Source organism: Argentina silus, assembly GCF_951799395.1.
Source record: "Argentina silus genome assembly, contig: scaffold_467, whole genome shotgun sequence".
NCBI lineage: Eukaryota > Metazoa > Chordata > Actinopteri > Argentiniformes > Argentinidae > Argentina > Argentina silus.
In genome coordinates, this window is record NW_028152922.1 from 583 (window position 1) to 19,578 (window position 18,996).

Below are 18,996 nucleotides of genomic sequence, written 5' to 3' on the forward strand. Positions count from 1 at the left end.
CACAGACACACACACATACACACACGCACACACACACACGCACACAAAGACACACACACACAGACCCACACACGCACAGACACACACACACACACGCACAGACACACACACGCACACCACACACACACACACACACACACACGCACACCACACACACACACACACACACACACGCACAGACACACACACACACACAGACACGCACAGACACACACACACACACACACACGCACAGACACACACACGCACACAGACACGCACACACACAGACACACACACACACCAGACACGCACACTCAGACACACACACACACACACACCCACACACACACACACACACACACACACACACACCTCATACCCTCTCTACCAGGGAAATCCATTTCTTACAACGCCACTGGGTTACGAACAAAGGGTCGTCCATCTCACTTTCCCGCTACAGTAGTTTAGGCACCGTACTTCTGCAGCCTCTCTCCCAGCCAGAGGTACAGCAGAGGTACAGCACAGACCCTGTTCACACCACGGACACCCACCGCACACCCACCGCACAGGAGCAAGACCACGACCATATACTGTAATAGCACACTGTGGGACAGCTGCCCGTAGTTTGACGGTTGCACCAGTAGTACAATAAACAAACAAATATAGAACATTAACATTGCATGGTTGCATTTAGTGGCACTACATTTTCCAATTGACCATATAGTAATAATACAGGCCTACAACTGAACTGCGGTGATAGGACCGATGTTTACTGAATTCGTGAAAAGCAAACGTTGCATACGGTGAAGAGGAGGCAGGTAGCGCCGGCATCGCCGAATGAAAAGATGGAATTATTTCAAAGCGTCTTCCTATTATTGGTCTCTCGGCGCCACCTAGTGGCTGTGTTTTGCAACAGTCGCCACATGAATACAGGCCATACACAAGCAGTGCGAGGGCAGTCGATACGCGTCAACGAATAGTTTGACACGGTGTTGGCCACTTTAAAAGTGTTCCTTTCACTGTCAAATTAAGTGGTATGTGCGTTTAGAACTGTGTGTCAAAGACGGTGAAAAGGATCTGGCTTCAAAAAGTGATGATTTGCGCTACCAATGCAATGTGCGTTCACATACCTTCAACAGTGGATGACCCGTTCCTTGAAGCTATAAATTCCATTAACCCACATTGATTATTAACAATTATTATTATTGTTTTTATTACATGTTGTTGTAAAATTGTTTTATTATTACTTATTATTCATTTATTACTTCTGTTGATGTTGAGAGCTGCTCTCCCCAAGGCATTTCGTTGCATTTTGTACTTGTATATAATGACAAATAAACGAAACTTGAACTTGATGAAATGAGGACACACCAACATGGTGTCGCCCGCCGTGGAAGTAGCAGACAGATTCACTACGCGGCTGCCCGCTTGTTACGCGGGTCGCCACACACCGATCAACTGAATCTTTTTCCAGGTTTCTAAATGACCTGCGTTCTCCCTGAACAAAACTCTTCTGAAGTATCAGTAATGAAATTGCTCATCAGCATTGGCTGTAGAGGATAATAATTAATCTATCATGCGACTTAACGAGCGTAAAATGAGAATATGTAACGCTGATTAATCTTTTAACTCTCAGATAGATCTATAATGATCATAATTATCATAATTAAATATGGTTATTAACCGCTGATTAACCAGTCGTGAGATATTGTGTTTGGATTTGTTTCAACTTCGCTGTTTCATGGTGCAAGGAACTGACTTGGTTTGTCAATTAGACACAAACGAACAAACATGGTGATTGACTAATGACATCACACACGGATAGAGCTGTTGGTTCAATACATTCATAATTAGACTACATAGATTATTTCATCAATTACCTCTTGTTATGCAGTAGGTGATGTCATGCTCTTCAGCTAAAGGGCTAACTAGACAACACATAGCCAACACAAACATATGAATATGAATCTGTAATCAAACAACATATGCCTGAAGACTGGAATGGTTCATAAAAAGTCATTTGTTTATTGGAAATTGTTATGATGGTATAGCCTATGCACTTGCATTGTTGTAAATCACTTAGAAAATAATCTGGAATGACTTTTGGCACATGAAGGAAAGACATCAGACAAGGACAGCTTCTCTTATGGACGTTGAATACAAAAATGTTCACATTTATTTGCAGAATCGTCTGAGCTTCAAGCGAACTTTCTCCAAAGCGTTTTACTGTATAATTCTCTACTTGTAGGCTCTGCTGGACAGAGCTGCTGTAGGACATTAGTAGCTCCATAAAGTGGTTAAGGATGGCAGCATTAAAACTTGGTGTGTGTGTGTGTGTGTGTGTGTGTGTGTGTGTGTGTGTGTGTGTGTGTGTGTGTGTGTATGTGTGTGTCTGTTCAGTCATGCACATGTTACTGAGCAACACAGGTTCAAAGTAAATGAAGGCTCTAATACAGGACCTTATGGGTCACCAATGAGCAGAAAGCGACAGATCTGATTGGGTGCCTGCACGGTGGCTTTCTTTTCCACCCCATCCTGATTGGTCTACTTGATTTCGATCCCCTTGATCCTGACGTCCCCTTCAAAGTGCATGTATGTGTACTTCTCGTCGCCTTGGCGATTGGGGAAGTGGATCTCGGAGTCATCGGGGAGGACCACCAGGAATTCCTCCTTAGTGAAAGTGATTTTAACCTGGTTATCAGAAAAGAGGTAGGAAGAAAGTCAAATAATTTAAATCACACACTGATGTTCAAAATAATTGCTTATGGTGATGAACCTAAAGTTGGCTGAATTATGTCGGTTGCAATTGTGCAATGATAACGTTTTGCCACTAGAGGTCCCTGACAGATTTCTGCTACAGGCTAGACATTGAACAAGTTGTGTTATTTAATGGAGCAAGCCATGTTTTCATACAAACATGTTCGAACCTTGAACTCTCTCCCTGCTTGAAGGAGAACGGTGGGGATATTGAGTGGAATATATGTGATAGGGAAAATGTCTCGCCTTGAAGCTTAAAGTTGCAGACGCACGCACACGCACATGCACACACAGACACACACGCACACACACACACACAACAGGAGTGGTTAGGACATACCTCTTCTCCTTGTCTAAAGTTCTCTCACCCACACACACACACACACACACACACACACACACATACACACACACACAACAGGAGTGGTTAGGACATACCTCTTCTCCTTGTCTAAAGTTCTCTCACCCACACACACACACACACACACACACACACACACACACACACACACACACACACACACACACACACACACACACACACACACACACACACACACACACACACACACACACACACACACACACACACACACACACACACACAGTGTCTCACCTTGAACTCCTCTCCCTGGTTGAAGGGGAAGCTCCCCTCACGGAGCTCCTCACACCAGTTGCCCCCCTGGTAGGAGTTACACACCACGGCCCTCTCGTCCCCGTGGGCATTGAAGCGGGGGTTCATGTGGAGGGCGATGTCCTCCGCGCTGTTACCCACGTTGATGACAAAGCTGCAGGAGGGGAGAAGGACACAGGGCTAGTACAAAGACGTGTGTGTGTGTGTGTGTGTGTGTGTGTGTGTGTGTGTGGATAACAGTCAAGGAAATGCCAAGATACACAACAGATACACAAGGTACACAACAGAACGACAACGTTCAGATTCTTTTATTGTCTTTTTTAACCTTTATTCCTTCAGGAAAACCTCTTTTACAAGGGAGGCCAGGCCAAGAAGGCCCACTCAGTTGGACCACACTTCCAGCTATGAGGGCCAAGAATAGGTGACTGCTGTTTCCATTGCAGTTTGATGATGAATGTTTGAATGTTGATCATATTCTTCATTCTCTGATTAATCAAAGACAGGCAGTAGTGTGTGTGTGTGTGTGTGTGTGTGTGTGTGTGTGTGTGTGTGTGTGTGTGTGTGTGTGTGTGCGTGTGTGTGTGATTTGTGGTTGTGTGGTTGTGTCTGAGAGTTGAGAGTTAGTTACTCACTGGGTGGCGTCTGAGTTGGGGACCCCGGTGATCGTCAGGGTCTGTCCCAGCTTAAAGGACATGTTCTTCACCAAAACACCCTGCATGAGAGTCAGAGAGAGAGAGAGAGGGGGGGGGGGGGAGAAAGAGAGAGGGGGGGGGGGAGAGAAAGAGAAGGGGGGGAGTGAGAAAGAGAGAAAGAAGGTGGGGAGAGAGAGGGGGGGGAGGGGGAGAGAGAGAGAGAGAGAGAGAGAGAGAGAGAAAGAGGGAGGGAGGGAGGGAGGGAGGGAGGGAGAGAGATCAAGTCAGTTTAGTGTGTTGAAAGTTGAATCCCATGCACTGAAAAAGCATTTGATTGATTATGCAATTGGCTGAGTTCAAAATAAAACAGGCCCTGAATTCCTGAGGGCAAAGAATGTGGTGAAACAGATCATTAGATCACACTCAGTCTCGTGTGGAGGAGGTCAAGTTAACAGAACTACCCACTGATAGCACAGCACACACCCCATCTTGCCAAGCTCCTCTCCTTTCCTTTCCTCTCCTCTCCTCTCCTCTCCTCCCTTCCCCCCTCCTCCCTCCTCTCCTCTCCTCTCCTCCTCTCCTCTCCTCTCCTCTCCTCTCCTCTCCTCTCCTCTCCTCTCCTCTCCTCTCCTCTCCTCTCCTCTCCTCCCTTCCCCTCTCCTCCCCTCCTCCTCTCCCCTCCTCTCCTCTCCTCTCCTCTCCTCTCCTGTACTGAAACCTTAATCCTAGCCCTGTCAGTCTCACTCGAAACAGCTGTGAAGAGTTCTGGGCATTCCCATTTCCCCTCCAGTGATTTTGCGTGGGGGAGGCTAAAACGGTCCGGGAAGGATCGGCGGATCGGATAAAAACTCGGATAAAAACTGAAGTCATATTTTCCTGCTGGTTATGGTGGGCAGCCAGCGCAGGATGGACCAAAGCCCAGACTAACTCCCCCCTCAGTCCACGTGGCAGGGGAAAATTAGAGTGTATGTGATTATACTGTAGGTATTCTCTGGGCTGTTGATAGGCCCAGAACACAGGCTACGTACTGTTTCCATTGGGTCAAGTACATTGCGTATGTGTTGGGTTGTAAACGTTACCACGGCAACTCCCGCCAACTCCGGGCCCCTGATGATGCCGCCTGGCAACATGTTACTGCTCCCGCCTCTGACAGGAGACTAGGTTAGCATGTCGCGCTAAGGACCCGGTCGATAGCCCCAAGCAGCAGGAAATGTGGTTCTGACCTCACACAGGGGACACAGCGTCAACAATAACTAGCTCCTTTCGAAGAGGCACAGTGGGCAGTGAACTGGAAGAAAGGGCTTGTCACAGACTACAAGGGAACATGTGTTTTACAGCGGCTAATCATTGCCTACAACACAGATACCGGCTGCGTCTGAAATCGCATACTGCACTTCCATGCTATTTACAGGCGTAGTGAGTATGAGTGGCTGTCCAGTGTGCTTAACACAACAGAACGTCATACAGCCGTCTGGGTTATGAAATGTGAAGTTCATAGTTCATGTAGTATGAAGGTTTTCAGTGTGTCGTGCTCAATTCTGAACACAGACATTGTGAAGTGAAGGACTTAGCCTGCAGCAAAGGGGAGCCAAACACAAACACATGCTAGGCCTTTAACACCCTGTCCTGAAATAGTACAACAGGACAATATAACATTAGAGCTGTATTAGGGTTGGCACACTGGGAGGCTGAATCTGGCAAGACAGAGAGAGAGAGAGAGAGAGAGAGAGAGAGAGAGAGAGAGAGAGAGAGAGAGAGAGAGAAAGAGAGAGAGAGAGAGGGAGGGAGGGAGGGGAGAGGGAGGGAATGAAAGAGGGGAGAGAGAGAGTAAGAGAGAGAGGGAGCGAGAGAGGGGGAGCGAGAGATGGAGAGACAGAGAGAGAGGGGAGAGAAAGAAAGATGGAGAGAGAGAGAGAGAGAGAAATGGAGAAGTACAGGGAAAGTGGAGTTAAAACTGGAGAAAGGGAACGTAAGGGAGGTAAAGGAGTAGAGAAATGATGAAAGAGAAAGATAGAGGGGGAGAGGGAGAGGGAGGAGAGGGAGAGGGAGGAGAGGGGAAAGGAGTGGGAGGAGGGGGAAAAGGGAGTGGGAGGAGGGGGGAGATAGAACGGGGTACATTCTTTCCGTGTTAGTCCTCCTGTCGTACTGTAAACTGTGCGCACTAGCGCCGGGCTTGGCTTCAGCCCACAGACACGCTGCAGACTGGACTTCCCACGGCTGTGTGACATACCTCCCCTCCCTGTTAGAGAGGCACCGGGCAGCTGGGGCCGCGCCCACGCTACAACAGAAGGGGCAGAGCAGGCCGAGTTCTGAAATCTGCGTCTGCTGTTTTTCACCCAGTAGGGCAGCACCGCAGAATTAACCGTCGTAATACACACTCAAAACAGAGATCGAAGAGTTTGGGTTTTATATATCGGTTTGTTTAGAATGGGTTTTACTGAAATGGCCATTCAGTTGTGATGAGAGGGGAGGGGATGAACTGGGGAGTCGTTTACAGGACGTTTGAAACGGTACACCCAACATGGCTGCCAGACCAGTCCACTTACTGTAATATAGGGGGACATTGATTTGAAAGGGAAGGTCCCCCTTACTGTTTATGTGTGTTTCAGTAGTATCCAGTTACTCTCATCTGTCAACATAAACAATGGCGGTGGTGGTGATCGTGAACAGATGCAGGATCTCCCTTTGAATCTAGACTGTTTTTCCTTTCCTATTTTCCTCAGGGCAGGGACGACAGATCTAGACCCCGGGGTGGATGGGGTATGGGACTGGGGAAACGCTGGAGCTGAAGCTGAAGAGAAGAGGGTCGTGTTTAAAGAGACTTACAACAGCTCCGACTGACACGACAGCCAATCTCTCCTCTGCATAACCGTAAAGTGGTCCGTAAAGTGGTCCGTAAAGTGGTCCTCTGTGGCTCGGCTTGGTAGAGCGTGGCGCATGGTTGTGGGTTTGATTCCCGCTGGGACCATATATACTGAAATGTATGCACTCTCTGCAATGACAGTCGCTTTGGATGAAAGCCTCAGCTAAATGGCATATATATATATAAAGTTTTTAACTTGACCTGGGAAAACATCAAAACAGCCCAGTGGTAGGAACACACTACTCCACACCCTGTCCGTGACCTCCTCCACACTGACGCCATCTTTCATTTCATTAGGGGACTTAATGTGATGTACCCTGCTGCGCACCGCATCAACCCAACCCAACCGTGTTTACCGCGGTAACCGCAAAACAGCTACTGTAGTACAAAGGTTTTATTGTACGCTGAGCCAGAGAGCTCAGGCTGTCTTACGAGACCAAGGAGAGCAAATGCCACATCACGTGTCCACCTCACACACAATGCTGCACATTGAATCCCCCTTGAAGTCTGGGGAGGGGGGAGTTTAATGAAGTCCTATCATTAAGGGAAATGTGGATTGTGGGCAGACCAGGTGTAATCTCCACGTATTACTGTGGGGGAGGCGGGGGGGGGGGGGGGGGGGGTGACCTGGACCTTAGGACAGCCTGACCTCATCAATAATTTCATACAATATCGTACATACGGTTGGTGAGATGAAGTTGCCTAGGTTGGACCTACAGTGTTGATGTTCGTTGGGGTTAGGGTTAGGACTTCATTATCATAGTCTGGGGTGAGTTTCCGGGAAAACTAGTAGTACTTTATCTCTTTATCTCAATCCACCCCCACTCCCAATCCAATCCCCTAGTTCTTCATTGAATGATTTACGTTCGTTAAGATTGACCTGCAAACATTGATTTTACAATATCATTTTCTTGCAACTTTGTGGCGGGGTTGCTAGGAAAGATTAAGTACTACTTTAGCTGCAAAGCTTTTAGGACACCGGCCCCTGGTCAGCAGCAGGGCAGGTCCACCCCGCCGACTTGCAGGAATACATATAGAAGAGTTTGACTCTGTACCATAAAAACATGTCAATAATATGCACGTACAGTATGTGGGATCTCTGATACATGTTCAAACCCTACATACAATACATGTGTACTATGACAGATGATAAGTAACTATTTAAATTGCACAGAACAAGACCGCAACATTCCCAAGACAAACCGAGGGGACATTCTATTTGTCCTCTTTATATTCGGACAATAAAACCGTTGCATGAATTGACCATAAATGGGCATACTGCACAACTATTACATTACTAGAAAACACATCCGGTTATTACATTGGGGTACATTATAATCGGACACATTATTAGCCTAGAACAGCTGTTGGATAGCTTGCACTGATATGATAGTATGACTTGCAAAACCGATCTACTTTGCCGTTTATATTTGTAAACAAGCCACGAAAATAGGCTACAAATTAACACACCAAAAACAGACAGCTGGTAAAACGAATTCTGAAAGAAAAGTGTACTTACGCTCATCTTGGCTGGTTCCGTTAATCTGAAGGGTGGAGGATGAGTGAAAGTTGGGCTAACTGGAACCGCACACGGGTTTATATTGCAGCCAAGTGCGCGTTGGCCACATGACGGACGTTTTCTTAAACCAATAGGAGTTTGATATTTCCCGAGACTGACCAACCAGATAGAAGTCATATGAACCCTAAATAAACCATTTAGCACCTAGGAAAAGACGCAGCGCGCATAGTTGATAGTCACTGAGAATGAGGGTCATAAATGAGACACAATTTACGATATTAAAACCTTCTTGTAATAACGTCCACGTGTATTAGTCAGACCACAAGACGTAGGCGAGTGACCACAAGACCAGAGGCAGATAAAAATAGAGATCGCTTTCATGTTGCCTGGGTAACAGCAAAATATTTGGCAGTGGCACCAGTTCACTCAACTTTCTAGCCTGTGGCCTACGTGTAGAATAGTTTGAGGGTTGATTTGGGTTTTGCAGTATGCTATGTTTTAAAATCAATTACCTATTTTTATAAATTGTTGCTCTCAGTCTGACATCATTCGAGGGATTTCTGGCAACATATACACTCACTAAACACTTTATTAGGAACACATGTACACCTTCACATGGTGGAGGTGGTGTAATGATGTGGGGAATGTTTTCTTCACACTTTGGGCCCGTTAATACCAATCAATCATAGCTTGAATGCCACAGCCTATTTGAGTATTGTTGCTGACCATGTGCACCCCTTCATGGCCACAATTTACCCATCTTCTAATGGCTACTTCCAGCATGATAATGCACCAAGTCACGAAGAAAAAGTTGTTTCAAACTGGTTTCATGAACATGACAATTCACTGTTCTTCAGTGGCCTTCCCAGTCACCGGATCTGAATCCAATAGAACACCTTTGGGTTGTGGTAGAACGGGAGATTCACAGCTTGAAAGTGCACCTGAAAAATCTGCAGGAATTGCGTGATGCAAACATGGACCAGAATCTCAAAGGAATATTTCCAACATCTTGTGGAATCAACGCCACGAAGAACTGAGGCTGTTTTGAGAGCAAAGGGAGGTCCTAGCCAGTATTACTATAGTGTACCTAACAATGCAGGAGGAGTGTATTATTGAACTAGCTTGTTGGGGTATAGCTCTCTATATTTGTAAATGTATATTGGTGCTGGGGCATCTGTGAAGGGGGTGTGAGAATGCTCTGTCGCGTGTCCAGAACGCAGGGAAGGAAGGTGGGACTGCTGTTTGTTATATCTGTGGCTGGGTGGGTGGGTGGGACGCCAGACAGATTAATTAGCCTGTATCACAGCAATGGGCTGTTTGTCGATTCACTCATGTAAATAGTCAACAACAAAGCATCTCTCTCTCTCTGGCTCTGTCTCTGTCTCTGTCTCTGTCTCTGTCTCTGTCTCTGTCTCTGTCTCTGTCTCTCTCTGTCTCTCTCTCTCTCTCTCTCTCTCTCTCTCTCTCTCTGTCTGTCTCTCTCTCTCTCTGTCTCTCTCTCTCTCACTCACACACACACACAATCTCTCTCTCTATCTCTCTCTCTCACACACACACATACATACACACGCACACACACACACACACACACACACACACACACACACATACACACCAGTTGATCAAATATAACATGTTATTTTATGGATTTACTACATAGACTCCTCCCTCCTAAAGACCTCTTCACCCCCACTACTACTACAAGTTTCTCTCCTTAGGGTCCTTTTTCCTTCTTCTAGCATTGTGACTGCCAATGGCCCCTGGTCCGAGCATTGATTACTTTTTCTTATGATGATTCACTTACTTAAACAAATGTATTTGTTGTAAGTCGCTTTGGATAAAGGCGTCTGCTAAACGGCATAAATGTAAATGTAACATAAATGTAACATGGACTCAACCGTCCTGCTAGTCCTTCCCAGCAGCAACACCATGTGACCATGCCTCATCCTGAACCCATCTTGAGCAATGAGGCCTAATGCTCCTTCACAGTCAAGAGGAAGTTCCATCCTCCCATGTCAGCATTATTAGGGTTAGGGTTAGGGTTAGGGTTAGGGTGCCATATCCAAGTCATTTCAGATCACAGATCAACCCTAACCCTAACCCAAACCTATATATATTGAGTGTGGCGCAAAGTGCTTTCAAAGTTCAGTGTGTGGCACAAACTTGTGATGAGAGTCCTCTTGGTTTCCCGAGGCCCGGTCTTGAGACAGTCACAAGACCCACCAATGACATAGACTGCAGAGAGACCATGGGGGTATTGCACAATGCAGGATCGATGAGTTAGCCAAATGACTGGGATAAACACTCTGGTTGAGTGGTGAAAGGGTTAGGGACTTCATGATCTGTAGTGTAGCCATGTTGTAGCAATACTTGAACCAGGGCCTCTGAATGATGTTACGAACAATGACAATACACCTCACATAACACTGGGGGCTGTTACAGTGTTGAAATATCAGTGTGAGCTCCTCCCAACAATATTAATTTTAACTATTCGGGCACCCCCAGGACTATTCAGGCACCCCCAGGACTAATCGGGCACCCCTAGGACTATTCGGGCACCCCCAGGACTATTCGGGCACCCCAAGGACTATTCGGGCACCCCCAGGACTCACTGTGTAATTCAAGCTGAGGCAGTACTTTTCACATGGTTTTTGAATCATGTGCACTTGTAGTTATTACACCATCATCCCTTCTCTTCACATTCACACTGCCACCTTGTGGTATCACCGGGTATTTATTCACAAAGCTGCTAATACGCATGATTATTATGGCAGTTAAATGTTAGTCTTGCCGTGCTGGCCACCTGTCATTTAAATGAAGAATAAAACATTCAAATGTAATGATATAACTTTATTGAACCCTTCTATTCTTCTTCTTCTTCTTCTACTGTTCTTTGCAGAAAAGCGTTTCAGTGTGAATTGCGTGTGGAAGAGAGAACGTCTGTGCCATTGGAAGCCTTGGAAAAGAAAGACAAAAAAACAGAGAAAAACTTTTTTTAAACAACAATAAAATCTGAATAATAATGATCAGTTGTTTCTCAGATGTGAACATGTTGAAGTCACAGTCAACAGGACAACAGAGGAACATTTAAACAGCAGTAAACACGGATGTTAAATGTGAATGAATTACAACAGAGCAACACAGTATAACAGTTTACTACTTACAGGCTTGTTCCTCTTTCCTCTGCCGCCTCTCAATGCCCTCCAGATCCCCTGGAAACAGCCCGTCTTTCTCTCCTTCTGTCTGGCTACAGAGGAGCGCTGGCCTTTGCTGCTGATGGTCAAAGCATCACAGCCTGGCTTGACACGTTCAGTCAAGGAGACCAAGATGGTGGGATTCACTGGAGCAAGCGGAGCGTTGCTATTGGTGGCCAACATCTGACCATTGGCTCTGAGCTGTGGTTGACCAATATCCTTCAAGCCCTCATCATTCACAGCCAATAGCCTTGACTTCTCAGAGTCCTGAGGGGCCAATGATTCCTGAATGGCGGCGGAGTTCTCTTTGACTACGGGCTCCCCCTCATCCCAGGCAGAGAAGAACCCTGAACTCACAGAGGTGAAGGAGGAGAGGCTTCCTCGACTACCAGGGGAGGACAGGGAGCTGACATCACTGAGAGTGTCATCACTGAGACAGTCATCCATCGATGAGAAGCTGTTGTTGGAAGTGGCGTCCTCCCAGGCAGAGAGGAACTCTGCTGAACTCACAGAGGTGAAGGAGGAGAGGCTTCCCCGACTACGAGGGGAGGACAGGGGGCTGTTGGGGCCACAGTCATCCATGCCGTTGAGGGCATTTAGTTGGAATGTTGTATCAGGAGATATCCAACCTGCATGAAACACCATAGCAACACAGGGTAAACAAACCAGTCTACGATGAACAGTAGCAATATTATTATTCCTTTCTGTCCGATATCTCAGATAACATAGAACTATATTTTAAAAAAAATACCATTTATTAATTATTCATTAATAATCAAAATCAAGAATTTAAATGTTTCTTACAAGATTTACAATCGTTTTCTGCCCCATTGAAGACTTTGCTTGAGAGAAGGAAGTCTTGTGTCTTTGTGTCCACTGAAAGAGCCTAGTAAGAAAAGAAAGTACAAAATACAGAGGGACTTTTAAACAGCAACAAACAAGGAAAAAACAAACCAAACAGTTTTCAAGATGTTATATGATAACAGTATAACAGTTTCCTACTTACAGGCTTGTTCCTCTTTCCTCTCATTGCCCTCCAGATCATCTGGAAATAGCCTGTCGGTTTCTCTGTCTCTCTGGCTGTCTTACCACAGTCCTGAGGAGCCACTGATGGCTGACTGGCAGTCAGGTTGGCAGTGGTGGGAACTTTAATGGAAGACACATCCTCTGTGGTCTCCTGAGAGACCATGCCGGCGCTGCCAATGTGAACCAACACCTCACTAGTGACTACTTCACCAGCTGCAGGGAGCTGTGGCTGGTCAAGAGCCTTCATGGGGGGGTCATCATCGGGCACGGCCAGAGGATGAGGGACCACTGATGCATCTGGAGCAATGGCAGTGGGGCTACCATCCACTGTTGGTTGACTGGACACATCCACAGTAGACACATTCTCCTTGGTCACCAGGACGCTGTCATCAGGGAGAGAAGGAAGTGGGACCAGAGCAGAGCTGACAGGTGTCAGTGATGTTAGAGACTCTGCAGATGTTGCATCATGATCAAGGTCTTCCATGGCCAGGAGGTCTTGCATGGCGGTGGAGTCCACTGAGAACATGGGCTCCCACTCATTCCAGTCAGAGAAGAACTCTGCTGAAGTCACAGAGGTGAAAGAGGAATGGCTTCCGCAGCCTCGAGGGGAGGACAGGGGGCTGTCATTCCTGACGCTGTCATCCATCCATGTGCAGCTGTTGTTGTAAGCTGGTGCGTAGGCATATTTGTTGCCTATTATCTGATGGTATTTCTCAGAGACAGAGTCATCCATGCCTTTGGAAGCGTTTAGTTGTGAGGTCAGATCAGGTGATATCCACTCTGCAAGAAACACCATGGGAACACAGAGTAAACAAACCAGCCTACAGTGCCTGCTGACTTAGATTCCTTTAAAATCTGTTCATCCTCTTTCTACGAACAAATATTTTCAATTAATAATTTTTTTTAACTATTAAAATCCAAACGTTACATTTTTTCTCACCTGATATGCAACTGTTGTCCATATTTGCGCTGAAGTTTGTAAGATTGTAAGAGAAAAGACTGTGCTTGTATGCTCGTAAATGCTTTCGCTGATAAGACTGTCGAGATGAGAATTGTACATACAAGAGTTCTCTCTCAACGTTCTGGAGCGGTGACACTTTATGTCGTATTAGAATGGAATTTTAATGACGATGTCCCGGAGTTAGATTACAAACACATCATAATGATGAAAACATTTGAATCTACAAAAAGACAGTGCCTAGTTGTGTATAGGTCAACTTTTGTGTTATCAGAGTGTTATCATATATCAATAAAATGGAAGTACTGAACTTAGTAGGTCTCAGTCTAAATTCTTTTATCACCGTTGTCCACGTGATTACGCCGTGCATATTTAGGCAGTTGTAGGGTCTAGATAGTAAATGCTAAACGGGGTGCCCGTCACAGTACTGGGGGTCTATAAATAATGTATTTTGATTGTGTTCAACATCGTATTAGCGCAATATGTTCAAGTGACTTTTGCTATCAGAGTTTTTTAGTTTGTAATGATTCATTTACGTTTCTCATCTCTGTGTTTTGTCTAGGATTTCACGGTTGAATATTCGGCACCGTGGACAGCGCTGCGAGGGGGTCAGACAGATTGCGTTGTGTTTCAGTGTGTGTGACTTTCTGTCACACAGACTGGTCATCCGTCAGTGACGGTGGCCTTTACGGAGGAAGTAGTTTCGATGTTTAGTGCAGCATTACTGCATTTCTCTCAAGGGTAGCTCCGTAGCTCCACGTTTTTAAAGTAATTGGCAGCTTAAATACAGAGCTAAATATTAGACTTTCTTGCTTACATGGATTCCACGAGAACGCTTTAAGCGTAATCACAGTCATCCAACACACCAACAGACCCCTTTTTGTCATATTATGGACACAGATGTACAAAGCAAATATGAACGGCGACTAATCATGACTTTTCTTAAACACTACATTCATGACTAACCATTTCTTTACATTTATATGCCTTTATAATTAGAATGTATTATAATTCCAATTAACCGTGATAAAAGAGGACTCTTGTCTTGAAGACAACCTTAGTCCATTTAGTTGCCTTACTCTGTCGGGTGTTCTCTATTCTTAAAACTCATTTTTATAGACTTGCCTTTAATTAATGTCGCTCTTATTATTTTTAATGTGTCTGTGCTTTACTGTTTCTACTTATATGTTTGTTTGTATTTGCATATGTTTTGTCTATTTATAAAGCACTTTGTACCATTGTTTTAAAAAGATGCTATATAAATAAAGTTTATTATGATTTGATATTATTATTATTTCAGTTATCGGTATATCTATGACACAGGCAGACTAGTTCGTGCTTGCTCTTCTTTGCATCATCCATAGATGTTTATTATACAGTACAGAAGTAGGTTTGGATGCATGGACGGACCAATCACGATACAATGCGCTGACGCACTGCTTTTTGGACGCAAGCCGAATGGTTTTCTAATGATATGAACGACCCACGTCCTGTGATTGGTTAATTGAGAGACGTATTCAGGGTACGCGGAACACTATTGGCTATTTTGTCATGAATAAAATATTAGAAGGCGTGCCCATAACGACATGAACCTGCCCTTTCATGTTTATTAATTTACGTCACTGCAATATGATGCTACTCTGTGGCTTGTAAACACAATATGTTTTATTGCTGACCTGAAAACACATCTCCAATACACGCCAACATCTGTCTGTCATCTGGTCAAACTGCAAGCGAACTATTGATTTGTCTCTCGGTGTGTCCTATGTAAGTCAACCTACTGCAGTCACCAAAATCAGCTGTCAACTGAATTTTTGAACCAACGCTTCTGCTGACAACCAGTGTTTTTCATCAACACAGCAAAAGGTAGCAAGAGGTTTTAGCTAGCTGGCTACGTTTATTGCAAAGCTGGAAAAATGGCATCGCTGGCGGGTTTAAGCACCGGTTCGATACCGATTCCAGACGCTCTAGTGCCGGCGAGCATATTTGCTCCAGACCGAGGGGTATGCGGGGACGACGCCGGGGCAGAGTGCTTCGAGGACGGGGAACTCTTCAACGGCGAAGCCGGGGATCACGGCATTGACTTCACTAACAAGGTAGGCCGCGATAGCGGGGGGCAGCTGCGAGCAGTAAAGTCTTCTAATGTCTTTCTCTTGATGTTGTGACCTTGAGGTGAGCTGAATTAAATTGTTGAGTCAGCGGTGCTGCGAAAAATGTGCACTGCTACGTTTAATCTTAAACTGTCTGTCGCTCCAGTTTGACAGGTCGTAATGTCAGTTAGCTTACTGTATCTTATGATACCAGGCATAGGCTATGGTGAGAGACAGATTAGGTCTGACCAAATAACCACAATTATCAGCCTAGAGAGACAAATTCGTCAGGGTCCTTTTTCTGCGACCCTCAATTTAAAGAGTGCATATTTCATATAATATGATTCATATTTCATTAATATTTTCTATTATTAATCTGTATTACTGGGTATTTATTGATACTCCCAGGTCTAGGTTTGTTTGAATGGGTCTTGGAAATATTGGACATTACTGCTGACAGTTCCCCTTGCATATGGTGTAATAGCCCACAGCTCAAAGATGCCAGATTACTTAGGCTGTTTGTTCTCTGACTGATGTAACTGGGGCCATAAAGGTGGACACTACAAGCAACGTGACTCACCCTGTTGTTAAACAAACGACTGCCATGCCTCTGGATTGGCAGGGTGAATCCATATTTCCCCATGCCAGTTGGACTGATGAAACACAGAGGCAATAGGGTGTCTCGGGATGGGTGTGGGTGCGCGTGCGTGTGTGTGCGCGCGCGTGTGTGTCAGTGTCAGGCAAATGGGTCAGGCTCAAATTACACAATGCTGAGCAATGATCGGTTCCTGGGTTACAAATCACACAAGAGACACATCGTCCCTGCTTCACCTTTGGCTTCCATCAATCGACTATCAGTATCAGGCCTTTGGGAGGTCCACTGAAACACCTGTACAGGGAGTTGTGAGATACACACAGAGAAACACACACTGTATGCTCTGTGTGTATATGGTCGATACATACAGTACAAAGTGTAGCCTCGGTTTTACATATCCTTATTATCTCTGTTAGCCTACATGTAATATAATAATAATATCTGCCATTTAGCTGACACTTTTATCCAAAGCGACTTACATTGCAGTGAGTGCATACATTTTTCAGTATATATGGTCCCAGCGGGAATCGAACCCCCAACTTAAGCCATGCTCTACCAACTGAGCCACAGAGGGCCACACTGAGCCACAGAGGACCACACTGAGCCACAGAGGACCACACTGAGCCACAGAGGACCACACTGAGCCACAGAGGACCACGACATGTTTGCCTAGCAGTAGGCCTTGTGGCAATGTGCATTGTCCAGTGTGCTTTTGTGAAATTATAGCCAACATGAATCCATATGTAAGCCTCCTGTTTTACAGTCCAGGCTGATACTAACTAGTTTGTGGGTTTATTCTAACACTACTCACTGTCCACCGCTAATCAATAGCTTAAGTTATTGATTGGTCTTCAGCCCTTTGGGGCTCGTGGTGATTGGCTTAGGTTCTTCCCAAGTGTCCTTGAGGGATGTGGGAAAGGAGACAGCTGTGTCTGTGTGTGTGTGTCTGTGTGTGTGTGTGTGTGTGTGTGTGTGTGTGTGTGTGTGTGTGTGTGTGTGTGTGTGTGTGTGTGTGTGTGTGTGTGTGTGTAAGCTGTTGTGTTTTCTCAGCAGTCAATTATCTGACCTCAGCCCCCACCTTTACATTGAAATCCAATATGAAACCGTAGAGAGAGAGGATGTGTGTGTGTGTGTGTGTGTGTGTGTGTGTGTGTGTGTGAGAGGATGTGTCAGAATTGACAGTAATGCATCTGTGTGTGTCACCATTTCAATGCTCAGGGCTCCATGTCCGTCTCCAGCACTTCTGATGCAACTCTCAGCAACGGAAAGCTGTCGAGCTAGTTCAGCCGCTTGGACTGTCTTCATAGGGTGCTAATTACACTGTGTGTGTTTATCTGTGGAGGCTGTAAGGTAAGGTATTGTAAGGTAATGGAGATGGTTACAGTTAGGCCCAGGAGTTATCTCTGACTGGAAACAGAACTTTCCTCAGGTTTTAGACTTTGGGCATAAGTTTATAGCATTTTAGACTCTATCTCTAACTCTCTCTCTCTCTCTCTCTCTCTCTCTCTCTCTCTTTTTTCTCTCTCTCTCTCTCTCTCTCTCTCTCTTTTTTCTCTCTCTCTCTTTCTCTCGTTCCTCCCCAGCTGGCCCTGGTGAGCCCAAACGGGGAACAGTATGACTCTTTACTACGGCAACTCCGGGAGCGCATGGACGAGGGCTGCGGTGAGACCATCTACGTGGTGGGGATGGGCTCAGGTGAGACACACACACCACACATATACACACACACACACACACACACACACTCAGTCACTCACAATCTAGTAATAATAAAACAGTGACAGTAGTCGTGCATAAGGGTGTAGTGGAAGTAGCAGCAGTACTGACTGTAATCCCTCTCCCCCCCTACCCTCATCACCTCCTCCCCTCTCCCCTCATCCCTCTCCCTTCATCCCTCTCTCCTCATCCCTCTCCCCTCCTCCTCTCTCCCCTCCTCCCCTCTCTCCTCATCCCTCTCTCCCCTCATCCCTCTCTCCCCTCATCCCTCTCTCCCCTCATCCCTCTCCCCTCCACATCCCTCATCCCCTCTCCCCTCCTCCCCTCTCCCCTCCTCATCCCTCTCCCCTCCTCCCCTCTCCCCTGGTCCATCAGACGGTGGGGACTACGGTCTGGATAAGAAGGACATGGAGGCGTCGGTGGCCACGGTGCAGTCCCTGTGTGAGCAGGTGGAGGCGGACCTCATCCCCCTGAGGGAGCGGAGCGAGGCGGGGGGGCACGTACGAGACTACCTCATACGCCGCCGCGTCGGGGAGCTGGACTTCCTGGAGGTCAGGTGAGTGTGAGGGGGGGTAAAGGTCAGGGGTCAGAGGGGGGTAAGGGTCAAGGGTTACTGGAGTTCCTGGAGGTCAGGTGAGCGTGAGGGGGGGGGGTAGGGGTCAGGGGTTACTGGAGTTCCTGGAGGTCAGGTGAGCGTGAGGGGGGCTAAAGGTCAGGGGTCAGAGGTTACCGGAGCAGAGACCTATGATGAGATCACAGGGACAAACTGGGATAGGATGTTTTTAGGATGATTTTTCTAATCATGGAATTCTCTCTCTCTCTTTCGTTCTGTCTCTTCAATTCCATTCAGTAAGCTTTATTGGCATGATGATGCATTAAGCAAACATATAATAACTTATTAATAAGTGATGAGAGAAACATAAATGACTCCCCCCTCTCCCCTCCCCCCCCCCCCCTCTCTCCCAGGGTGGCGGTGGTGGGAACGTGGACGCGGGGAAGAGCACCCTGCTGGGGGTGCTGACCCACGGGG

The 18,996-nt window shown here is 46.2% G+C and overlaps 2 protein-coding genes across 2 annotated transcripts; one reads left to right on the forward strand and one right to left on the reverse strand.

Annotated features, from left to right (window-relative positions):
- Positions 1 to 1,996: 1,996 nt before the first annotated feature.
- Positions 1,997 to 8,453, reverse strand: LOC310824529 (beta-galactoside-binding lectin-like). Its single transcript, XM_083697788.1, has 4 exons — positions 8,388 to 8,453; positions 4,006 to 4,085; positions 3,356 to 3,527; positions 1,997 to 2,673 (listed from the first exon to the last, which is right to left on the reverse strand). Exons 1-4 carry the CDS (start codon positions 8,391 to 8,393, stop codon positions 2,527 to 2,529), a joined length of 405 nt encoding a protein of 134 aa, XP_083553914.1. The 5' UTR covers positions 8,394 to 8,453; the 3' UTR covers positions 1,997 to 2,526.
- A 6,793-nt stretch (positions 8,454 to 15,246) lies between these two features.
- Positions 15,247 to 18,980, forward strand: LOC310824530 (GTP-binding protein 1-like; the record flags this gene model as incomplete). Its single annotated transcript, XM_083697789.1, has 4 exons — positions 15,247 to 15,661; positions 17,834 to 17,945; positions 18,342 to 18,517; positions 18,933 to 18,980. Coding segments are annotated over exons 1-4 (516 nt in total), but the record flags the coding sequence as incomplete, so codon positions are not given.
- Positions 18,981 to 18,996: the final 16 nt, after the last annotated feature.